This window comes from Aquarana catesbeiana, linkage group LG01, assembly GCF_042186555.1.
Source record: "Aquarana catesbeiana isolate 2022-GZ linkage group LG01, ASM4218655v1, whole genome shotgun sequence".
NCBI classification, from domain to species: domain Eukaryota; kingdom Metazoa; phylum Chordata; class Amphibia; order Anura; family Ranidae; genus Aquarana; species Aquarana catesbeiana.
In genome coordinates, this window is record NC_133324.1 from 553,288,667 (window position 1) to 553,315,553 (window position 26,887).

Here is a 26,887-nt window from a genome sequence, read left to right on the forward strand (position 1 = left end):
AATATTTAAGTTCAGCATGTGGCAGAAGGGTCTTATTCCCACTTTGTATGAGGGAAGTAATAGGTGTGAAACCCAGCAGAGTGCTGCCATTCCAAGCTAACATTACCTGCTCATAACACTTGTACTCACAGCAGGAAACTGCACAGAGCAGCAGCCATAGGACAACTGCATTACTTTCCTTATTACCTGCTTTTAGCTAACGTAAAGTCTCTATTATCCTTGTAATACAAGTAAAAAGAAAAGGCTGAAATAAGAAACAGACACATGAAAATTCCTCTGTGCATCGATGCAAGTAATATATTAGCCCAAGCCCGTTATCCAATTTTATACTTTTCTTGAGGCCTTGGCCAGAAATTATATATTTTTTTGCTTGTCATGCTTTTTGTGTTAAATACCTTTTTTGCTGCTGGCTTGCTATGTTATTTTAACATTTAACACAAAACTAGCATTGCTGAGAATATGATTTACATATCTATAAAGCAATATTACCACAAATAATGTTATAAGTGCTTGCATACATTTTTGAAATTCTTATTACATAACTTGAGATTGTAAGCAATAATAACAAGAAATCAAATATAATTATAATAATACGTTAATAATAGCAACATTTTATATAAGACATACTAGTTAGTCTGAATTTTGTATGACAAACAGTTCTGTATGGTGTGTTAATAGTAGAAAAAAAACTAGATACAGTAATTGTCATATGGCTGAAACATTGTTTTTAGTCTTGGATAGAGTAGGAAAAGGGTTAAAGGCCTTTCAGTTTATTTCTTACTGTCTGTAAGCCATAGGGAAAATTTCTCTTTATTTTCTGTCGCGTATACATGTCCCGCAACAGGGGAGGAAATGTCCAGAAGGTGGGGGTAATTACCCACTTGGACAGTTGTTACTGAAACAGGTGTCCACATTGAAAGATTTGTTCCCCCTAATGTTCTGAAAACAACTAACAACAGTTTGGGATTTTTCATCACTTTTTGTCTCGCTAACCATGGCCACCAGGAAAAATAGTGAAGGTGATTAGAAACGGGGATACAGACAAACGTAAACCTTTAAATATGTGATATGCTCAGGATAATAACGGGTTGCAGCCCCCCCTATTGGGTTCCGAAGGGAACTTACGGTAAGTAAAGCTATGAAGTGGGGTGGTTGGCGCTACCCTATTGCACAAGGTAAGTATAAAAGAAAGTAGTGGGCGAGTGCCCTGTTTACAAAGAGAAACAGGGAGTGCCTGTCTAAGTTGTATATGTGTACCTGTCCTATAAGGACTAAGTGTATATATGTGTACTCTCCAGTGATGGATAAAATCCTACACGCACAAGTGTAATTAAACAAATATCAGTGCATATAAAGCAAATATAAACAGGTGATATGAGTGATCAATCACAAAATAACATACACAAAAAATAAGAAATTATATATGTATAAATGTGTCCATCAGGTCAAAAAATATATGTATAAGACTTAAAACATATACGTGTTACATGAATGTAACTGACCGACTGTCCAACCAAAAAACCAAGATATATTAAAAATAAAAAAATAAAAATCAGAGTGCAAGTCCCAAAATATGATAATGAAAGTGTAATTCTTAAACAGCCAATAATGTTGCTTGAGGTGACTTCACTGTCTTTGGCAAATCAGGTGACTGGTGGTGCTCTCCCCCTCAGGTCCCCACTCACCAAATGTAGTAACCCCTGCAGGGGTAATGGGCATGTGTGGGTAACCATGGATGGAGCTCCTCCTCAACTCTCTTGGTGTCCCCATCTGTTGGTCTGTCAGGCTCCCGCAGCTGGCTCCACACAATCAGGCTTCCGCAGCTGTCTCCACACGGTCAGGGGTAAAACACTTTGGTCAGCATATGCCCAAAAGATCGCTCCACAATTCGGTCCTCATATGAAGGAAAAAAGGGCTCCCATAGTGTAGTAGTTAAAAGTAAGTTTATTAAAAAAGAAATAAAAACAGAAGCTTCCCACCAACAGGTGTGGGAAAGCTGCAAACTACACTCTTAGATATGTAGGAAGAGCTGGTCCGCAGTGTGCGTTCCACCTGGGTTCCAAGCTCCCTACTTCCGTATTGGATATGACGTGAAAGCGTAGCCCCGCCTTACGCGTTTCATCATTGGACGTTCTCAAATGCGGCGGCATCTTTCCACATTGGACGACTGATATAGGTGAACGGACATGCAAGTTCCTCCCCCTCCCAGATTGTAGCCAATAGGCGCTCCACAGTGTTAGAAAGGCAATCATGAATTAAGGGGATAAAGTGGCCATATGCAGCACGCATCAATCGGTAATCGCCCCAAACGATAATCAAACTTGTGTATGTCCGTTCATCCGAGAAAGTCATATTGCAGGCAAGAATATACAAAAGGCATATAACGTGGTTAATATACAAATTGTGATAAAATATATAAACTACCACATATAAAGGCTTAGTGATAGTTTGTCAGTAGGAAAAGTTAGGTGGCCGGCCATGGGATTGCAGCTCAAAGCCACCGAGCATATAGAGACTCAGGCAAACCCAGATACTACATAATAAGCTCATTAAAGAAATATAATATGCCAGTAAAAAAGTATGATTAAAGGCAACCTCCCAGGAGGGGAAGGGCTGCTAGGTGAGCAAAACATGTGGAAATGTGCACAGTGTGTAAATCGGCATTGAACTATATGGGAAAGGGAGAAAAAAAGGAAAATAAAATAAAACAGAATCAAAATAAGGTTAAAATGCAACCGGGGATGCATGTCATATATAGTCCTCCTGTGTCCCATGTAAGAAGGGGTATCCCTACTCCCCATTCTATAGGGTCTAAGTGGTATAAAAAGATCTAATTATGCAATAGACAAATGATAAAAATAGTATATGTAAGGGGATCAAGTAATAGCTAACGGAAGCAAAAGTAGCAGAGTTGTGGACAAGGGAGAACTAATGTGTCTGCACATATGTCCATAAGTGATATAAACAATGATCCTAAAATTACACTAAAGAAGTGAAAATTGTCTCTACTAGACCCAGGTGTAACTGTGTTGAATGATAAGTAGATCAGTAGGTTTGCCAAGTGGCCAGCTGCAGAAATGCAGCTCGAATTGTCATAAGCTGTATATATAGCAAACCCTGATACTACCTGGTAAAGCTAGTAGTGACTAAATCATAGAGCTATTAACATAGCAGATTATATTAGTATCTACATAGACAGGAATGGTGATGTACATTAAGATGACTAATATTAACATGGCAGAGGATATAATATCTAAAGAATATAAATAAAAATAAAAATAAAAAACCCCTTGCTAGCAGTCTATGAGGTCAGTCATAGATATCAAACTGACTGCTCAGAGTGAAGGACAATATTCAGAAACCACACTGGTAAACATACCAGGTGGTAGTACACTAATTAGATTACAAATAATATGATGTAATGTAGACAAAGTGACGGGTGTCCCATAAGGTGACTCCTAACATACACCCAGACCTGACTAATTATCAGGTATCAATAAGTCATAGGGTGAATACTAGGATCAGTTATCACCAATATGCTGGTCATAACGTAGCCTCCCATCAACATACCCCCTAAGGCTGCTAGGTTGTGGGTTGGCTATAAAGCAGTTCAGGTCTATGTCCATTTTGAGTCCCTAGGGGCAAGGGATCCCAGCTGGTATATCCAGCTGGTTTCGTTCCTTGAAATTAAAGTTTCTTTGTTCCCCCCTCTCCAGTGGTCCTGTACTAAATCAATACCGTAAAATGTAAGTCCACTCGGATCTCTATGATGCACTTCATCAAAGTGTCTTGATAGATTATGGTTAGGAAATCCATTTCTTATATTTTTGATATGCTCTCGTATGTGGACAAAGAGAGGGAGAGTGGTTCTTCCCACATATTGGAGGTGACATGGACATTCAATGATGTATGTGACATGGGTACTTCGGCATGTAATTAATTGCTTTATCTGGTACTCCTTATGGTCAGTACATGATTTAAAAGATGTTTTTCCTCGGTTGTCTCTTCATATCAGAACCCTTCATATCAGAAAAGATTTTTATCGGTTTAGGAGGGTCTATGACGTTGTATACTAGATGGTTCCTCAGAGTGGGTGCCTTTCTGTACACAAATTTAGGTTTTGCGGGCAAGATTTTAGACAGAACCTGATCCTCTTTCAGGATAGGCCAGTATTTCTTCATAATGCGTTCAAAATCTTTATACTGGCTATTAAATCCAGTTACAAAGGCTATGTCCGTTTGGTTGTTCCTGTTCTTATTCTTATTATAGAGTAGATTATTTCTATCCATTTCCATAATTTCTGATTTTAATTTCATAAGACTGTCAAGTGCATATCCCTTATCATAAAACCTTTGTATAAGGGTATCAGCCTGTGCATCAAAGTCTTCGACTGTGTCGCAGTTTCGACGTATACTCAATAGTTGACCCTTTGGAATGTTACATTTCCACTTCGGATGGTGACAACTCGAAGTGGGAATACACCCATTGCGGACGGTTACCTTAAAAAAGGTACGGGTTCTAATCTTTCTCTAATTTATTAAAACTAAAAAAAAAGTTTTTGCCAGACATAAACATTAACAAGCCAAACAGTGAAGAAAACCAGGCAACATTTTGGAGGAACTCCTATTAATATAAAAAATGTGTTCTCGACAAGCTGTAGGAATACTATGCTTTTAAAGTTAAAGGCATCATGACCCATCAGCAGATATATTTCTACACCTTCAGATTAAAATCTTTGTTGGCCATACTGTAAAGAAGTTAACATTTGAAAATATATGTCACCACGATCCCTCAGATACAAGAATAATATCTGTGGTATAGAAGGAGTTCCAACTGCATTAGAAGAACAGGCCCCCTAACCTGTCCCATATGTGGAACATTGGTATAATGCCCCGTACACACGGTCGGATTTTCCGATGGAAAATGTCCGATCGGAGCGTGTTGTCGGAAGTTCCGACCGTGTGTGGGCTCCATTGGACATTTTCCATCGGATTTTCCGACACACAAAGTTGGAGAGCAGGAGATAAAATTTTCCGACAACAAAATCCGTTGTCGGAAATTCCGATCGTGTGTACACAAATCTGACGGACAAAGTGCCACGCATGTTCAGAATAAATAAAGAGATGAAAGCTATTGGCCACTGCCCCGTTTATAGTCCCGACGTACGTGTTTTACGTCACCGCGTTTAGAGCGATCGGATTTTCCGACAACTTTTATGCGACCGTGTGTAGACAAAACAAGTCTGAGCCAACATCCGTCGGAAAAAATCCTAGGATTTTGTTGTCGGAATGTCCGAACAAAGTCCGACCGTGTGTACGCCCTATAAGACTTTGGAGGCAACCTAGAGCAGGAAAATTGGAAAAAAAAAAGGAAAAAACACTAAGTGCTCAATGAATGCATCGGCATTTGAATGTAATTAAATTGCTGATGCACTGTTATATAGTACTGCTGCTGACCATTGCTTCAAGGGATGCCAGACCCAGGGTACCCATCTACATATTTGGTGGGAATGTCCCAAAATTAGAAGTTATTGGATTGTTGCATAACAGCTGGTTTATACACCCCTGGTGAAAGGTATCCTGAGGGTCCCGAAAGGAGCTTTGCTAAATTTAAAAACAGAAATCTGTCAAATTTTGTTTTTTGATTTTATTATTTACCGCAGCCAAACAGGTACTTGCTAGAGCATGGGGGTCTTCTACTCCCATAATTGGATCTGAATCAAGAAGGAAGCTTGTTTAGTTTGTTAATAAATTAGGGCTGTTACTGATTAAAATTTTGGTGTTCGATTAATCAATTTTTTTTAATCGATTAATCGACTAATTTCTATTAATTATAACGCACATACATTTCCAACTACTTTTAGCTGATCTCCTTGCATTGCAACTCTGCATTAGTCAGTGGTTAATGTGGTATACACTATATACAATCACCCGACACTAGTTCGTTTCCACAATCCATGACTTAACACTTTTAAAAAAAAACTTTCATAAAAACTTTTAAGGAGTCTTTTAATGTTAAATTTGTTTTTAGGGTGGACCTCCACTTTAACAAGACATTTTCAAACTTGTAGCTCAATTGCTTGCTATCTGGGTAATGCCTCCAATGAGTATACCAGTCCTGTTGACAACCATCTAAAATCAGAATGCCATTTCTCTTCCCATTGTGTCTCTGGGACAGGAAGTGAAATGAAAGCTCCACACTGGGATGCACAAGGCAAAGCCTAAACCGAGAGGTGTTTTCTCTCTGCATGACCTAATCTAAAACTAAAATACAGATTCAAGCTGTATATATACTTTAAATCACCACGATTCCTCCTCCACAATTGACCTGTCCAGTACAGACAATACACTCACCTTCATAATGCCTTCCAATGCTTGTTTATTCCCAGCAAGGGTCACGTATCATCAGCATGGGGCGTGTACAGCCAATCACAAAACCGGCTCACAGCCACACCTTTACAGTTCGTGGAACGCCCACTTAGTCGAAGCCTTTCAGGCCATGATTGGATTGGTCAGGCGCCCATTACTTTACCATTGTCCAGCGTGGGCACCGTCAATGACTGGGGAAGGGGGAAGGAGTCCAGTGACGTCGATGTCCGTGATGTCACCGGATCTCCAACGGAACTCCCTGAAGACCTGGAAGCCGGCGGAGAGGTGAGTACCGATCAAAAGAATTTTGATCGATCAAAAAAATTAACGATTAATCGAGGAATTAATCGTTAATTTCCGCAGCCCTACAATAAATTATAATTTTGCATATATTTCTGGGAAATTAATAATAGGAAAGAGGATTTAAAATATAAGATATGTGGAGAAGTATGTAAGTATATCAGTAACTCCACTAGGCTAATTTACTAAAGGAGTGAATAATCTTAACTCAAAATTGTAGCAAAGTGTTCACTCTGAATACCTAATCATGTGCTGATGAAAAAAATAAACAAGAGTTAGTGTTTCACGTGATTGGACAATTAAAGTGAATCTTCACTTAATTTGTGGAGTAAAGATTCTTAACTCCTTTAGTAAATCATCCTGCCCCTCTTGCTGTAAAATTCCTACACAGTCTTTAAAAAGATGTACTAAGGTATACCCATCATTCAGAAGGCCAACAATGGCAGCCCTTGAACATTTCTCATGACAGATGTCTTTTAAAGTTGTGAAGCTAGGGCAGATATTTCCAGAAATCCCCCTGTCTTCCTTGGAATGATTATGCCTGCGTTCCTATGCATGTACCTGTCATAATACTATGTAATATTTTAGGATTGGTTGATCCATTAGTCTTTACTTGTATGTCAATAGACTATTTGTTCTTTTATGAAAATATGGGGTCTCTATTGGTGTCCGTAAAGAGCACATTAGACAATTTTTTGGTAGTCTGGTTATCTTTACACATGAGGGACCATATCCTCCCTTTCTCAATATATTTTATTTCCAGAAATGTCAATTGAAACATCCCCATTCCCAGTTAGTAAATCAGTGTTAGCATTCTGCATATTTTATTAATAATTTTTTTATTTTTCACGATATCACAAAGATGCATTCAAATAAGAGTACAAAATAACTATGAATTATAAGGTGATTTGGATATTTATTGTATTCATTATATATTTTGCGATAGCAGACGATCAGTTTCTTATATGCAGATACACTTTATGGGCAAAAGTTTTTGGACACCTGACCATCATATCTACTGTAATTGGAAAGTAGCCTTGAGCAAGTACAGTTTGGCAAATGTAATTTCACTTTTGCTGTTGGCCAAAATTCTCATGTTGTTTTAAAAATTTTAATACTTTCTCTAACATGCATACACTTTGACTTATCAGACTCCATTAGTAGAGTTCTTTAGCCTTTTTCATTTCATTGCCATTTTTACTTGCACCCGCTTCCAGCAATCTTGCCAATCTTGTCTCACAGTAGATATTGAGACATATTGAGATAAGCCCATGTATTAATATTGAAACTAAGAAAAGGGGGACTTGCTATTCAGCATAATATTGTTAGTTATTTTGAATGAATGTTAAACAAATACAGACAATTTTTACACTTAAATTTTAACACATATAATATGGCCATCTTTGTTCTGATAATTCAATAATAAAGGTTGGAACAGAAAGGTAAGAGTTAATAGGTTAACCTGAACATAGATTAAATGTAATAAGTATTGTATAGCAGAGCTTTGCAGTGTGTATGTGTGCAGGGCACACACAACTGGTATCACTGGTAGGGATGGGCGAACGGTTCGGCCCGAGCACAAGTTCGGGCTGAATTTTGGTTGTTCGGATGTTTTGTGAACAGCGAACAAAATGCGGTGTTCGGGGAAAATTCGAAAGTCGCTGGAACACCGTTAAAGTCTGTGGGACACGAACATGAAAAATCAAAAGTGCTCATTTTAAAGACTTATATGCAAGTTATTGTCATAAAAAGTGTTTGGGGACCGGGGTCCTGTCCCAGGGGACATGTATCAATGCAAAAAAAAGTTTTTAAAAAGTTTCAATAATGCTTAAAGTGAAACAATATTTTTTTTTTTTTTTTTGAGAGACAGCTTGGGACAAGACCTTTATTAAAAGATAAAAAAATAAAAAAGGCTTACGATGTAAATCTACGCTGCCCGACGGACCGAAAAAGAAAAGCCGCAACAGTTCCGCCTCCATGGGAGGCTCCTGCCGAGTTTCCCATTGCATATTGTTCGGTGTTTACCCATCCCTAATTCTTGTTTCATTTTATTCTCAATCTACATATGCCAACCACTTTGTGTAGTGAATTCTGAGCTGTCAACACATAAGCAGTGGTGACATATTTGGGTAACACCAGTTACACACATGGCACTAGGTCAGCATCCTGTAGTGCATAGAGATGGTTGTGTCTGCATGTTCAGATTGTCCAGCTTGCACACTGTAATACTTGGCTAGCATAAGGGGATGAAGAGCTAAACAAATATACAAATAAAAAAATCTGCCTAACAAATGTTGTAGATGTTTTTGTCTATTCCTTGCAAAAAAATTGCAGTTACTTCATATTTTAAAAACTGTAATTCAGCAAAGGGAGGATCCTGAGAACTTGCCCAAACTAATAATGTTAGTTGGGTTGAAGACAATTCTGTGACTGTTTTATAATGGAATTCAAATTACTGTATAAGTCAATGAAAAACACATATAGAATCTATTTTTCAATTAAAGGGTGCACTCACGCTGCCAGTTTTAACTGTGCCCATGCACAGTCCCCCCCTTGGTCAAGTTCTTGTGTGTAGTTTGAGTGCTCTGAACTGTGCCCAGGAACAGTTGAGCATTACCTAGCCCAGAACCACTTGGAAGATGTGGTCCCAGGCACGGTTCACTTGTGGTCCAGTACAATTATCTTCAGTGTGAGTGAAAACCATGGCCTGAGCATAGAACTCCTTATAAATCATTGGGTACAGAAGTAGGGATCATTTTGGTCTGGTTGGCATAGGTGATGATTTAAATGTGCCCAGGAATTAATTGTATAAGGTGCAGATCTGTGGGGTGGGGGCAATCGAACTTAGGCACGGCTAAGTTCTATTGTGCACAGTGTGAATGCACCCTTGATAATTTGTATTCTGGTTCATATGAGTTGACTAAGATCTAATGGGTTTAATTAAATTATAATGGATTATTTAAGCATTTTTCTAGAATTGTCAAACATATTATATACTCCTGGAGTAAAAATCTAACAACATGCTGTTATTTACGGTATTAAGGTTTGAACATGCACTACAGACACAGATTTAGCCCTTTGTGATATATAACGTCTTTATAAATTTTGCTTTTTTTGACAAACAGAAGTGCAACTTTAAAATATATATATATAAAAAAAAACTATAAACTCTATTGGCTGTAATGCAACATTACCAATATATTACCAACATGAAATATTAAGAAAAAAAAATAAGAAAAGTCTTTTTCTTCTTTTTTTTTCTTTCAGCAGCTTAGTAGGTGCCTCCTACTTATTCTTAGTTTTGGTCATAGTCTTTTGACTAAAATGCCATTTTAGTTTTAGTCATATTTTAGTCCACTAAAACGGTGTTCATTTCATTGCCGAAAATATTTAATCGGCAAAATTAACACCCACTCATTCTTAGTTTTGGTCATAGTCTTTTCACTAAAATGCCATTTTAGTTTTAGTCATATCTTAGTCCACTAAAATAGTGTTCATTTCATTGACGAAAATATTTTCATTGACGAAATGAACACCTACTTATTCTTACTTTTAGTCATAGTCTTTTGACTAAAATGCCATTTTAGTTTTAGTCATATTTTAGTCCATTAAAATAGTATTAATTTCATTGACGAAAATATTTTTATCGACAAAATTAACACTGATAAAAAGATATCACAACTGCTTTGGTCTTATTAAATGAACAGTGCAAGGAGAAAAGTGCATATTAACCCATATTAAATCCACTTTCTGAAGTCAGATCAGTACAAATGGAATTCAAATTGGTTGTCATGGCCTCTGCAATTTGTATTTAACATTCTGCTTATTACACTTTTTTTTTTTTTTAAATTGGGCCCCCTTTTTTTTCTAATTGTCATTTCTGTTGACTTTTCTTTTCCTGCAGCAGAGCTCATGTGGCAAATGTCTAGGTTTTTGGTCATGTGTGCAGTCCTGGAGGGGGTCTGGAAAGCCAAAAGGTTGTCTTAGTTTTTGGCATAGTGATTGAAGGCTTGGGTTTTTATTGCTGACCCATTAAGCTGCTTTACCCAAACATTTTGACTTTGAGGCTGGGTTCACACTATTGTAAATTGGATGCGGGTTTCCCCACATCCAATTTGCATGGCAGGAGATTGTGACCGGCTCTCTATGGAGCCGGTTAACACAATTTCGGAGCAACTCCTGTGTGAATTTCACAGGAGTCCTGTGCATTTTCTGGTCCGTTTCAGGTCCAAATTCAGCCAAAAATTCGGGCTGAAATTGGACCTGAACCGGTGAATGGAGACGCAGCGGACCCCCTGCTGTGAGCCGTTACGTTCCTCAGTGTGAACCCAGCCTAAGAGCACCAGTCCTCTTCCAAGGAGAAAATCCACCATTGATAGCTGTCTCTGGTACAGGAGATGAAAGGAAATTCCCCAGTAGGACACATGGTGACAGCTGTCAAAGGTGCAATTTTGTTTCACTTTATGGTGATTTACGCTTGCTTCCTATTGTATCATCAGGGAAATGAGGGCAAAACTTTTCAAGACGACTAAAGTGCTTGAAAAAGAGTGGGGTTGAAAATGATTACAATGCCATGAACATGATTACAATTCCTTTGGCAAGGAAAAAAAAGTTCCCATCTATTTATTTCAACTGTGTATTACCTTACTCGCTTAAAATAAAATTAAAATAAAGGACTGTGTTTATATGGATCACATTTAAGGTTATTTTATTCCTTTTAATACAGATACGATGGGAGAAAAATATCACATTAGGCGAGCCCCCTGGGTTTTTACACTCGTGGTGGTGGTAAGATTACTTTTTTTTACATTCCAGTTAATAAATAATCTGTTTATCATCTGTAAATGTACTGAAACTTGTATGTGCTTACATATTTTGTGTTGTAACTGTTACCGTGTAAAAGTACTACTCGAAGGTGTTGGTATTATTGGTATTTTTTATGATCATATTACCTATAAACATTTGTATGTATTTTTCCTAGTTCCGTCTTTAACAGACGCAATTGCTTGGTCATGCAACACTGCACGCAAATGAAGTTTATATAATTTTTTTTCACACAAATAGTGTTTTTTGTATTTATATATATATGTATATAAACAATAAAAGACAGAACATTTAGAAAAAACACAATATTGTCTACTTTTTGTTAAAACATATCTAATAAAATCGAATTTCTTCATAAATTTAGTAATCTGCTACATTTCTTTGTTAAAAAAAACAAAAAAAACAATAAGTGTAAATTAAGTGGTTTATGTGAAAGTTATACCATCTACAAACTATGATATATACAGTATACTGGAATTTAAGCAACTTTTAAACAGCTCTGACCTTTTGACTGCACATTTCTTGAGGCGCAAAATGCCAGGACAGTAACCCCCCCATGACCCTTTTTTGGAAAGTAGACACTCCAAGGTTTTCGCATGTTGCATCCATTGAAGATTTTATTTTTTGCCACAAGTTTTTGAAAAATTGGATATATGTGGAATTATACCCCAAAACACATTCTGCTTCTTCTCCAAATATGAGGATACCACATGTAAGAGACTTTTTGGCAGCCTGGCCACATACAGGGGCCCAAAATCCAAAGACCACCTTCAGGCTTTCAAGGGGCATTAATTACGCATTGGATTTCCTGACTACCTCTCACATTTTTGGATGCCCTAAAATGACAGGACAGTATAAACACCCCCTGAATTACTTTTTTTTGGAAAGTAGACACCCCATGGTATTTGCTGAGAGACATGTTGAGTCCATGGAAGATTTAATTTTTTGCCACAAATTTTTGGAAAATGACAAAACAAAAATTTCTCTTTTTACACAAAGTTGTCGTTTTAATTAGAAATTTCTCACACACATCATGAGTATACATGGTATTACTCCACAAAACAATTTTTTTTTTATCCTGAGTATGGGGATACCACGTTCGTGAGACTTTTTGGGAGCCTATACGATATGTAGATATTTGCCAGCACAGCAAGGATCATCAATTTCGTCCAAATGTTTTTTTTATTCAAGAATGATCATGTCACAAAACAGTGTAGTGCAACATTTCGGAAGCCACACAGGACCCCTTCATGCCTGACAAAGGGGTCCTGCGTGGCTCTGAAACGTTGTACTATATATCTGTGAATGTCAGGGTTTTACAATGGCTCATGGGACGTGTAGTTCCGCAACAGCTGGAGGGCCGTAGCTTGGAGATCCCTGCCCTAGACTAATAGTTCACTACAGTGTGGTAGCAACAGAAGCAGTCCTTGCCAGGACTGGCTCTGGTCAATTTGACCAGAACAGGAGAAACAAAAATAAGCCTGGTGTCACCCCTTATTCTGCATTTACCACAGACAGAACATTTTTTGGGAGTGACTTTTGTGTTGGGGTAGGTGAGAGGACATTTGGAAAATGCTTCTTATGCAGCCGGCTAACTGCATCTGGAAGTGGACTTTGGGTCACAGCGCCTTCTGGATACAAAATGGCTGAGACGATTGCTTCCTGAAATTTTAGGAAGGATCCAGTTCTTCCAGTAGCTTTGTAAATAACAAAATTGAATTCAATAGAGCCAATTGAAATAAATAAATAGACACTTTTTTGTACCAGTGTCTAGCTCTACAGATGGCTAAATACGGCTTCATCGTTTGGTTGTTGAAGACTACTCCTCAAATTAAATTATATTAGTAGTTTTTAATTTTGCAAACAGGATTTCTCCCCGTTAAAGAGCCGTTGGGGGAAACCCCTGAGATTAGATTTCATGTTACCACAGCAGCCAATTTTTTTAGTGAAAACATTTCTAAAAAGTGGCACCCCATATTGAACAAGGGTGACAAGTCTCACACTATCCTACCACTGCCTAGTCTGGGCATTCAGGGGGCTCTATTTGACTTGTCTTTTCCCTCATAGATTCTAAAGTGGTATGTATAGTCTGTGGCCTTTTCACAGAACTTATACATTTTGACCCCATATCAGGCTCACTTGCTGGGGAGATACTGCTTAATTGCAAGCCTGCCAGTAAAATGTACAAGGGACTCGTCTATGCAGATGTTTTGTTGGGGCGTATACACATCTGCAAATTTCTGGGACAGGTAATTTATGAGGGGCCAAATTTGTGGAGCCAATCATAGTCAGGGTCACCCCAGGGAGGACAGAGGGTATTGTCACTGAATAAAATGCATTATTGTCTCATATCTCTGCCTGGCTATTGCAGCAGAGAACATGGGAATGTGTTCTGTGGACCAATATGACTGCAATTTATTCTTTTATGTAATGCCCATGTTAAGGCTTAGACGCCAAAAAGTTTAAAAGTCAGAAACCATGATAGGTTGCCACTCTAACTGCCTGGCAAGGAATGAATATGGGTTGGTGGCAATGTACTGTTGGGCATAAACAGTTCTCTGGTTCACAATCAGATTATAGAGGTTTTTGGTGAAAAACTGCAAAAAAAAAGTCAAGGGGTGGCGTTATGTTCGCTGTTTGCACTTGAACCCCGGGCTGGGCTATGAATGGGGGAATAAAAGGTGCTGCTGAATCTGGGGGAAGCCAATTAGGGTTACTAAGCACCTCTGGAAGGTTACTATGGGCATTACGAGCCTGTGCTCAAATTCTTGGTAGCTGTGGTTTGATTATGCTGCTAGGGTTAGCCACCTCACCAACTTGTACTGCACTGCACAGTAGTCACCATGAAATACTGCAGTGCTGGTGTCTAAAAAGATCAGGATGTACAACGCTGCTGGTACTTGTAAGATCGCCAAAGTGCAGCACTAGTACTTGTGCCCTAATGCATTTGATCTTAATTATGTGTTTCTCGCACTTCAGCAACATGGGGTCAGGTACATCTGGTTTTAGCAGGGACCTTTTCACCATCATCTGAGTTAGCTGTCAGTGTGCCGCTGTTTTCTACAGGTTCATATTCTGAGTCCTGTATGCCTCCTCACTAGTGTACCTTTCTTTGGACATTTTGGGCACTAACTTTACAGGTACCCAGTGGCAACTATGGGAAAAAGAGCTCCCAGCTAGCAATCAGAGACTGATTGCACGCTAGAAATAAAGTGAACTGCTAGTGCTAGCAGAGATCAGGCCTGATCTTGCTAACACAGCGGTTTTGTGGACAATGTATCAGAGGTGGCAGTGATCAGAAAAATTATACTGACACTTGTTGGGAAAGGCAGGGGCTAAACACAAGTGCTGGCAGTTATTGGGGCTAATACTGCTAATGCTGAGCTTTTGGGGACTTTTGCGGATACTAGCATAGTTGTGATCACGTTCACGATACTGATCCAAACAGACACTATACTAGTAATGGCAGTGATCATCCACTTATAGTGTGAATGTGATAGTGTGGCAGCCAATCTTGTGTTAACTGACACTGGCTCACTGGGACACTGGCTGGTTGGAACACTGACTGACTAACTGACACTAATATTTTTAGTGGCACTAATACAGTGATCAGTGATAATACTGTGCACTGACACTGTATTAATGCCACTGGCTGTGTGACAGGAAAATCAAAGGGTTAACTGTGGAGGGTAATCAAGGGGTTAAATGTGCCTAACAAGTGTATGCAAGTGTATATATGCTGCTTGTACTCAAACAGATATGGTTTTCTTCTCTCCCTGAGCGAAAAAGGGCTTAGGGAGGAAGAAACTGGCCAGATCCTGTGTGTTCTGTTTACAAACAAACACTGATCTGTGCTGTGATTGGCCACAGCTTATCAGCTTGTATACAGCCATAATCATTGGCACGGGTCAGTTAGGTAGTAGTGAGACATCTACTCATCCACATATTGCCACACCTCTCTACCGCCTCTCTTTTCTGATTCAGTCATTGGGTGGATTTTATTTATTTATTTTTATTGAAGTATGTCTTTCTAGCTTTACTGTAAACAGATGTATGTTTTGCACTTCTGAAAGCTTGCTAAAAGCTTGTTTAAAGCTACAGCGATCACTTCAATTCTAATATACAAGCACATGAACTTTAAGGCTGGGTTCACGCTAGTGCAAATTGGATGCAGGTTCCTAGCATCTAATTTGCAATAGCAGGAGATTGTGACTGGTTCTCTATGGAGGCGGATCACATATCTCCACTGCGGCTCCGGTGCGAATTTGCACCGGGTCCTGTGCATCTTTCGTTCCATTTCAGGTCCTAATTCAGCCAAAAATTCGCTGAAATTGGACCTGAAACAGTGAACGGGGATGCACCGGACCCCTGCTGTGAGCCGCATGTGGCTTAGATGTGAACCCAGCCTAATGACATCCCAATATTAGTCCGCAGGGTTCAATATTGAGTTGGCCCACCCTTTGCAGGTATAACAGCTTCAGCTCTTCTGAGAAGGCTGTTCACAAGGTTTAGTGTGTCTATGGGAATGTTTGACCGTTCTTCCAGAAGCGTATTTGTGAGGTCAGGCACTGATGTTGAATGAGAAGGCCTGGCTCACAGTCTCCGCTCTAATTCATCCCAAAGGTGTTCTATCAGGTTGAGTTCAGGACTCTGTGCAGGCCAGCCAAGTTTCTCCACCCCAAACCCGCTCATCCACACTATATTTACAAAAGTATGACAACTAACAAGGGCACTGAAATGAGTGTAGACAAATTGGCCGCACATCCCAAAATTGCAAAAAAACTATACGAGAACCCCCTAACGGGGCTTTAAAGCAGCCAGAAAAGTACAATGTTCATAGTTGAAAAAATTCAGTTTTATTAATGCAAAAAATATTCAAATAGCATATTGTAAAAAGATCACTGGGAATAGATACTGACTAGTCGAGTCATGACATGATCTGAGTGTGGCATACCATTATAATGGACAAAGCATACAATTGAACCAAACACTAGGCACAATGCATAAAATGGCGACCAAAATTGACTTTGAAGTGAATTCTTAAAAACAATAGCAACACATATTGCCTGTGATACCATGCATGTGTGTGGGGTAACAAAAGTTGTATACGTTAATCCTGACGCGTTTCGACCCTTCCCGGGTCCTCTTCAGAGGATAGTTGCCCCCTAAGAAAAAGGTCAACATGTGTCAGACATAGCATCAAGACCCATAGTACCAGACTTATGCACTTGCACCATCATATTAGAGTTGTCAAAATCATATAGTTACCTATTGTGGAAATTGTGACATTTTCACATGCAGTTTAGGTATTGTAGATTGTTATGTTTTTAGGTGGTGCAATTTCTCTTTGGCTCCCCCGTCTCCCCTACGTCAGAGTAGCTCCCAGGAAAACTGGCGGTGGACCAAGTGTGTCTTACGAGGGATCACATCTAATGACCCCCGTGTAGGACGGGGAAGTTAGGGGAAGGAGGGGCAGCGAACAACCCGAAGGGTACCTAAAAGGGGGAATATAGGTTATTACCAAAAAATAAAAAGGGATTTAAAGTGTTAAATGCTGAAGAGCAAAAATTCACTACATTGCTCTACATGGGTTGAGAGGTATCCCAGCTTTAAAAATAATAAAGGTGTTGAATGGTAAATCCAAGGGTGTGCAGAGGGCATAGCTAGATGAAAAGGGAAAAGAGAAGGAAAAACGTAGAAAGAAATGGGGAATCAGACAACACAAAGAAAAAAAAAAAAAAAAGCGACGGGGACGCCTGGAGGTGTATTCCTCTCCGGAACGCCGGGGGGATCACACTGAGGAGCACCGCTGTGTCGCTCCTTCCCCTGATGGATGGGGAAGGGGAGGGATGTTTGACATATTAACACCTGAAGGGAGTTAGCCAATCGGCACTCCCTATAAATATGGGAACCACTAGGTGATATTCATTGGATGTTTTTCAAATTGAAGACAGGTCACACAAACTGACAGCAAATACTGGTAAGCACTAACAATAATGAATGTGATATTTTTCCAATGACTTGGTTCCTTTTGAATCATTGTTGACCTTGTCAGATTGATTCATATTTTATTTATATTTCCAATTAATTTAACTTTTTCAGCATCCAGAATTTTCTATTCAGTTCAGCCTAACTAGGTAAATAGTTCCCACACCTCCAGTGTACTCCACTACACTGCATGTCACTCCCATTGTTTGGTCTTTTTTAGTTCACCGTTTTCTTGCACATGTTTTTGCACATTTTTTGCACCTTTGTTTCACCAAGCCCACTCACCCCTGTTTCCACTTATGTGTCTCCCGTTTTCCCCCTTTCCCCTTCTCCCCACACCCCTTCCCTTCCCCATTTCCTCTTTCCCCCCCTCCCCCCCCTCCCTCCTTTCCTTCCCTCCTTTCCCCTTTTACCCATGCTTCACCTCTTTTCTTCCACCCCACTTGCACTTTCCCCTATTTCCCCTTCTCCCCCCCTCCCCCCCGTTTCCCTCCATTCTCTAGCTCCTTCTGCCCCCCACTCTGCTTGCACATCACCTTCTCACCCCTTTCCTTCTTTTTCTTTTTCCCCCATTTCTTTTCTTTTCCCACATCATTCATTCCATTCATACTCCACCACTCCACTGCGGCCCCTCTCCCCCCACCCCTCCCCCCCTCCTCTCCATTCCTCCTTATCCATTCTCTGGAGGTTCTGCTGGTGCTTTTACCTATCGTTTTTGGCATACACCCACTATGGTACATGGGAATTTATTGGCAGTCGGGCATTTGCTATTCTCCACTTAATTCTATTTTTACACTTACACTGCTTGGGTCATCTCTCTCTTTCCTCTTTTTTCTCACTTCTTTTTCACTGCCTTTCTTATCCTCTTTTTTTTTTTTTTTTTTCTTTGTGTTGTCTGATTCCCCATTTCTTTCTACGTTTTTCCTTCTCTTTTCCCTTTTCATCTAGCTATGCCCTCTGCACACCCTTGGATTTACCATTCAACACCTTTATTATTTTTAAAGCTGGGATACCTCTCAACCCATGTAGAGCAATGTAGTGAATTTTTGCTCTTCAGCATTTAACACTTTAAATCCCTTTTTATTTTTTGGTAATAACCTATATTCCCCCTTTTAGGTACCCTTCGGGTTGTTCGCTGCCCCTCCTTCCCCTAACTTCCCCGTCCTACACGGGGGTCATTAGATGTGATCCCTCGTAAGACACACTTGGTCCACCGCCAGTTTTCCTGGGAGCTACTCTGACGTAGGGGAGACGGGGGAGCCAAAGAGAAATTGCACCACCTAAAAACATAACAATCTACAATACCTAAACTGCATGTGAAAATGTCACAATTTCCACAATAGGTAACTATATGATTTTGACAACTCTAATATGATGGTGCAAGTGCATAAGTCTGGTACTATGGGTCTTGATGCTATGTCTGACACATGTTGACCTTTTTCTTAGGGGGCAACTATCCTCTGAAGAGGACCCGGGAAGGGTCGAAACGCGTCAGGATTAACGTATACAACTTCTGTTACCCCACACACATGCATGGTATCACAGGCAATATGTGTTGCTATTGTTTTTAAGAATTCACTTCAAAGTCAATTTTGGTCGCCATTTTATGCATTGTGCCTAGTGTTTGGTTCAATTGTATGCTTTGTCCATTATAATGGTATGCCACACTCAGATCATGTCATGACTCGACTAGTCAGTATCTATTCCCAGTGATCTTTTTACAATATGCTATTTGAATATTTTTTGCATTAATAAAACTGAATTTTTTCAACTATGAACATTGTACTTTTCTGGCTGCTTTAAAGCCCCGTTAGGGGGTTCTCGTATAGTTTATTTACAAAAGTATTGGGCCACCCCTCCAAATCAATTGGTGGAGGTGGGATTATGTTGTGGGGTTGCTTTTCAGGGGTTGGGCTTGGCCCCTTACTTCAAGTGAAGTGGAAGTGAAGTGAAGAGGAAACTCTTAAGGCATCAGCATACCAAGACTTTTCGGACAATATCATGCTACCAACTTTGTGGGAACAGTTTGGGGATGGGCAGCACAGTGGTGTAGTGGTTAGCATTTTCACCTAGCAGCAATAGGGTCGCTGGTTCAAATCCTGACCATGACACCATCTGCCTGGAGTCTGCATGTTCTCCCTGTGCCTGTGTGGGCTTCCTCCGGGTATTCTGGTTTCTTCCCACACTCCAAAGACATGCTGGTAGGTTAATTAGATCCTGTCGAAAAATTGGCCAAGATACATGTATATGTTTTAAGCGTGTCGGGACTCCATGGGGAAAAGGACTGCGCTATACAGCAGATGGACACCAGTGGCAAAAAAAGCACCCTGAGGCAATTCAGTTTGCATAGGTAGTGCTATACAAGTCATTCATTTATTCATGGCCTTCCCTGTTCCAACATGACTGTGCACCAGTGCACAAAGCAAAGCCCATATAGACATGGATCAGTGAGTTTGGGGTGGAGGAACTTGACTGGCCTGCACAGAGTCCTGACATCAACCTGATAGAACACCTTTGGAAAGAATTAGAGCAGAAACTGCGAGCCAGGCCTTCTCATCCAACTTTAGTGCCTGACCTCACAAATGCGCTTCTGGAAGAATGGTTAAACGTTCCCATAGACACGCTCCTAAACCTTGTGGACATCCTTCCCAGAAAAGTTGAAGCTGTTATAGCTGGACTAACTCAATATTGAACCCTACAGACTAAGACTGGGATGCCACGAAAGTTCATGTGCGTGTAACGGCAGGCATCCCAATACTTTTGACAATATAGTGTATATATTAAGCTTACTGTTTTGCAATAGTGGGAGCTTTAAGACCTGTGTAATGCTAGAGATATTGTCACAGTCCACTACCCTTCTTCTATGGTGTCACTCCTTGATTGAACCAGGAAGATGTCGCTTCCATAGTTTGTAAATACATTGTGTGCATGGTGCTTTTCAGACTAACATTTATAAGTGAATGCCCATGTGAGCTGGGTCTTGAATAGTTCTTGCTTTGAACACAATTAATTTCTCAAAAAACACAATAAGAAGCAAGAAAACATGTATTTTGTAGTGTGCCGGAGTTGACTTACCAAAGAAGTAGTATGTGTAAACTTTGCAAAGAATTTCCAATCATGAGCAAAGAAATTGAAATTTTTGCTATCATGATTGTCGGCACAACATTACCTCATTATCTAAGCTAAATGAATTTTCATCTTTCAAAGATACCTTCACCTAGCTTAGTAAATAAGGGGAAGCTATGCTGTCTTTAATTTTCCAAAAATGTGCAAGCAAAAATCCAATTTTGCACATAATTGGGTATACTTTGCAAAGTAAGTTTTCACTTAGCTTCACCTCCTTCACTAAGCTAAGTGAAAATCTACTTTGCAAGTGAACATTCGCTCCTCTTTTAGTAAATCAATCTCAATGTTTAATTTCAAAGTGAATGTTCACTTAGTTTAGTGAATATGGTGAAGCTGCATTAAATTCAGACATTCAATCATACATTCTTTTTTTCTTATTTCCCTTGCCCCTTATTGTGTAATCAAAGTGAACACAGCTTTACCGTATACACTAAAGAAACTGAGTGAACATTTACCTAACTAAGGTGTGTACAGAGAGATCAAAATTTTGCTGATCCAGCAGGGCTCAAATGAATTTTAAACTCTGTGTGGTCCTCATTAGATCATTAGATCAACTTCTGTCAATTGGCCATGCTCAAACTTTCGATCAGCAGGTGCAGTCAATCGGCTGCAGCCACTGATCAGAGTAATCTGAGAGCGGGAAGTCCCTAGTGTCAGGATACAATGTCGCAGCGTAGAAGATTACTTCATCCACCTTGCATGTGTGGATGAGGGAATCCGGACTTTTTTTTTTTCACTCAGTCTGCCGACTGAACTAAGAAAAAATTTACCATGTATACCCAGCTTAACAGAAAATAATCTAGCCTTTTAGTAAATCAAGTTTATTGCTCTAAGCCACAGGCTTAGTATACTGTATTGTGTATGCAGCAGGTCATCTTTAAACTTAAATTACGATATCATTTTGTTAAAGCGGACCTTCAGTCTCTTTTACAACCTGGATCTATTTTAATGGTCTCCTCTTCATTTAACAGAAATGAAATAAAAAATTTAAATTTTCTAAACCTAAATACCTTTTTTTTGTAGTTCCACTCCTAATCCTAAATCATAGAATCCTGCACTCCCATTGATACCTGGGATACTTTCATCACAGAGTCTTCGGGCAGTTTTGTTTTCCCTTCTCATGAGGGGAGCAGAGCTGGAGGAGGGTGGGGGGAGCAAGAGGAGGGCTGGAGGCAGGCTGGAGGGTGGAGAGTGCCAGAAGAGTTTAGAGAGGCATGTGTCCTCAATGCGCATGCACACATGGGCACTACACATGGGCAGGTGTATAACCACACGGAAGGACCACTTCACCTTCTATCATGGAAAATTTTACACATCCGCAGTACTACCGCCGCACCATGCACATGCGTGGTGCTAGCTGCTGCACTGCGCGTGTGTGAGATTTGCCATTATAGAAGGTGGAGATGCGTCAAAAAGACCAGGAAATCAAAGGACGCTGGCTTCAGCTGCCCACACTTAAAATGGCCGCAGTGCTATGAGAGGTTGAGTGCCCTTCCAGCCTAATTTTTGCATATGAAAAATGCAGATTCTGCTATTTTAATAAGGATAAAAAAATGACATTTTCCCATGCTGCTAGTATTTTTTCCAAAATGTATAAAGTTTAACTCAACAAAAGTGTCTTCCAGGTCAATTTACTTAAAAACAATATTGAAGGTCCTTTTTTTTTGTACATATTAAGATTAACAAGCCATCAATTGTGTGATTTCAAGTTCTGTGTATATTTGAGGAGAAAGAAAAAAAGCCAATTACAGGAAAAAATATTCACTTTTTTAGCAGTTAAATAAAATAACAGTTTGTGGCAAATTGAAATGGAACATTAAGGAAAACCATAACTATAGTAGCTGTGCCCAAAAAAGGCAAGCAACGGACAAAGGACTAATCACTAGGGATACGTTTTGGTTTCGGTATAATCATGAGTTCAACCCAAACCCAATTTATTCACAGTTCGGCAACCAGGTGAACTAAATGGCCAGATTTAGCCAGCTTACCTGCTTGCCTGAACCTGTGGCTGTTACAACCAAAAGTTATTCATTTAGTGGCGGTAAATTACAGCTTTTCACCTACCAACTTGTTTCAGATTGTTACATGCCAGTGAGGATGTCATGCACATCTTTGGCCATATAGGGTAGATGATATCAGCAAGCATACCTGACCAGTTTGTTGACATTCAGTGAAAAAAGACATGTCATGTCAGCAGAGCATCAAGGCATCGTTCATTGTGATTGACATCAATAATGGACTTTTATCCACTTTAGTCCCAGAAGGTTTTACTTCCTTAATGACTAGGCCATTTTTTGTTATACGGCACTGCGTTACTTTGACTGACATTTGCGTAGTAAGACAACATTGTACCCAATTAAATTAGACGTCCTTTTTTTTCACAAATAGAGCTTTCTTTTGGTGGTATTTTATCACCTCTGCGGTTTTTCTTTTTTGCGCTATAAACAAAAAAGAGCGACATTTCTGAAAAAAAAAATATTTTTTACTTTCTGCTGTAAAACATATCCAATAAAAAAATGTAAAAAATCGAATTTCTTCATCAATTTAGGCCAATATGTATTCAGCTACATATTTTTGGGAAAAAATCCCAATAAGCATATATTGATTGGTTTGCGCAAAAGTTAAAGCGCCTGGGATATTTTTATGGAATTCTTATTCATTAATTTTTTTACTAGTAATGGTGGTGATCAGCGATTTTTAGCGGGACTGCTACATTTCAGCAGACAAATCGGACACCTAACTGACACTTTGGGCACTTTTTGGGGACCAGTGACACTAATATAGTGATCAGTGCTAAAAATATGTACCGTTACTGTATTAATGACACTGGCAGGGAAGGAGTTAACGTCAGGGGCGATCAAAGGGTTAAGTGTGTCCCTAGGGGGTGCTTTCTGACTGTGTGAGGGTTGTTCTGACTGGATGAAGACAGAAATTGGTGTTCCTGCTTAGCAGGAACACGAGATCTCCATCTTCTTCCCTGTCAGAACCGCTATCCGCCTTGTTAACATAGCCAGATCACCGTTCTGCCTCTCTGGGGAATAATTGCAGGTGGCCAGGAGATATCAGGTCATCCGGACACGCTGATTGGCATCCCTTATGTCCAATCAGCATGCCATTGTGCCTCCATCGACGCATGCGCCGCCCAGTGGCTATTGCACGAAATTACGTACAGGTACGTGATTTCACGCAATAGAGCTGAGTTGCCGCAGTAAATATGCGGTAGGCGGTCAGCAAGTGGTTAATATATATGGTATGTTTTATTAACTGTTGGAGTTTGCGTTTTGTAAATTAGTAGCAATGGATACTATCTACCCTATCGTAATGCATACGAAAAGGGGCTTCCAGACTCCAATGTTTCTCCCTTCCCCCGTAGAACCCCACATCACTGGGCCAGGGATGTGGGGATGAAGCTGTTGTCACCATCAATATGGTGACAGGTGGTGTCTTAACAGGAGGAGGAGGAAATCCTGCCCCCACCTGGTAAGGTACCCTCCCAATGTTGAGGGCATGTGGCCTGGTATTTCAGGAGGAGGAGTTCATACATACTGTTCCTTTTTTACTATTATAGTAAGGGTCTGGTATAGATTTCGAGGGGGACCTGCCTTTTTTTGTTTGTTTTTTTCTTGTGCAGGAAACAGGCATTGTATGCTTCCGGAGGTGGGCAACTGGGCACACACTCGCTGTCCACCCATTTCTTAACCACCCAGGCTACATGCTTGGAAAAGAGTCTGTATGGATTTTGTGTTGGACCTCATGCAAAAAAACAAAAAATGGTGTCCCCCTCTTATTCAGTGAGTAGGCTCTGGTATAGATTTGGACGGGGACTTCACTCTTACAAATAGATCAAAGCCAGATAGAAAATGTAATTTAGTGGTAATAGTTTTCTTTAAATGTCTCTTTTGTGGGAGCGCTTTTTTTGGGTTGAACTAGATGGACTTGTGTCTTTTTTCAACCTGACTAACTATGTAAAACTGTACAGGTGCACTTTATTTATGTCCCTAGACCAGTATGTACTGTTTAAATGTCTAAAGATTCTTGGAGGGTGGAAAAGTAAAATGTAAGCAATAGTAGCTATTCCCCCTATCTTGCTAGGTTTCCTTTGAAGTGCTTTTCAACTTAAAAATGGAGACTCTTTCTTTAAATGCTTTGTATGTTAGGCAGGGGAAAAAAGCCAGAAAAATTAAAATTGGCATCATCAGACTGAGAAAAATTGGTGTTTTGGTTCACTACTGGAAAAGAAAAAAACATTAAAGTTTCCATGATTTACATAATTTAAGGACATGTTTTATGTGAATGGACAGGCCTATTTGACATCATAAAATAGCTATTTTTCTTCAACAGCTTATAAAATGTGCTTGATTTCTGCATATTTATCATTCACTAGCAAATAATGCCATCAAGGTATAGACAAAAATCTGCTCCTGGTTTTTGCTTTAGTGGCATAAATGGTGAATATTCACCTAGGGTGAATATAGAGATGTGCAGAAGAAGCTGGACCCTGATATCATGCAGTGATTTTATTATTTCTCAGATTTAGGTTGTCTATGCAGTAGTATGTTCAGCAGAATAGCTGACTGCTAAACCCGCTAAGGTGTTTCTGAAAATTTGTATTCTCCTGCTGTGCTGGAGAACAGTCTGGCTACCTCAGTTAAATACCCTAACATGTTCCTTTTTACAGCTCATACACAGCAGGTCTGTTGAGGTGAAACTGTACAACATTTCAGATGAGTTATGATTAAGGGGGCATAGCCCTGCAGAATGTTTTTTTATGGAGTAGCTCTAACAGGTAATATAATCTACAAAGCCATCTCAATTACTACAATTTTCAATGTCCATGAACTCTGACATCTTAAATTAATTGCCTTTCAGGGATATACTGTATTTATTATAAATATATGTAATATGTTATATAATATATATATGTATATATATATATATATATATATATATATATAGAGAGAGAGAGAGAGAGAGAGAGAGAGAGAGAGAGAGAGAGAGAGAGAGAGAGAGAGAGAGAGAGAGAGAGAGAGGCTTTGTCACAAAGTAAGATTTTCCAATCTGCTGGAACAACCTACCTGTGAGTATGCTTTATGCATTTTGTTCTCCAATGTACTAAACACCTGTCGTTGTAAGCACTGGGCAAGTAACAGCACTTTAGAGAGATTTCAAAGAAATAGAATATTGATTACCATTTTTCCCAAACTTACCCATGACTGCAGTTTCAGAGGGTAATGGTAAAATGCCATCAATGGGGTTGATTTACTAAAGGAAAATAGACTGTGCATTTTTGCAAATGCAGTTGCTCCAGAGCTTAGTAAATGAGGGAGAGCTCTGCTGACTTTCATCATCCAGTCATGTGCAGGCAAAAATGTTATTTTTTATTTATTTTCCTTGCATGTGATTGGGTATTCTTTGTAAAGCTTTACCTCATTTACCTCTGGAGCAACTGCACTTGCAAAGTGCACAGTCTATTTGCCTTCAGTAAATCAACCCCAATGTTTTTATAATCAACAAACTTCCTAAAGAGTGCAGTAAACATACACAATGTTAATGAAATCAATATTTAGTGTAGTCACCTTTTAAAGTTTTAAAAGTATCAGCAATTTTCTTAGGCCCCTTCCACACGAGACGGGTTTCATTGGAGTCTGCTTGCTCAGTGGGGAATCTGTTTTCTAATCCCCACTGAATAGGCGGATGGCTGGTCCGTGTCTGCTCCACTTATGCAGAGCGGACACAGCCCACTCTCCTCTATGGGCGGTGGGCCTGACTGTCATCCGATCCACTAGACGGATGGGAATTGGATACCCATCTGTCTGGTTTTAGCTGACAGGACCCGATCAGATGTCAGCGGGCATCATCGGAGACATGTCCATTGACACCAGACACTCTATAGAGGAGACTGGAGAGTCCATTCAGGTGCGCTTCAAAAACTGACAGGCGGTCCGCGGGAAAGGGCCCTTGGATGCACTTGCAAGCAGTTTCTGAAGCTACCTAATTAGTTGGTTTGAAACCCGTTGGAGAATTTGCTAAAGTTTCATTGCAGATTTTGGTAGGCTTAATATACAAAGCTAACACGGTGGCATAAGGATCCTTATACAAGATATTGACAGTTATTTTGACCTAAAGCTCACAACACGTGTAGTACAAGGCCCTGCATGATTGGAAACAAATTGATTGGATATTTCAGGTGTGTGTTTATGACAAAGATCACCATCATTTTTAAATCTCATGTTACATAGTTTTGGTAAGTCTAAAGTAGATTGTACAAAGTATGTACAGTG

General features: G+C 39.7%; 1 protein-coding gene across 3 annotated transcripts in view; it reads left to right on the forward strand.

The window, feature by feature from the left end:
• Positions 1-26,887, forward strand: part of SSBP4 (single stranded DNA binding protein 4) — a 735,140-nt gene that overhangs the window by 191,576 nt on the left and 516,677 nt on the right. For all 3 annotated transcript variants that reach the window (XM_073595915.1, XM_073595931.1, XM_073595924.1), the window contains one exon: positions 11,395-11,456. In XM_073595915.1, the coding sequence (XP_073452016.1) occupies positions 11,395-11,456 (62 nt within the window). The remainder of the gene's footprint in view (positions 1-11,394; positions 11,457-26,887) is intronic.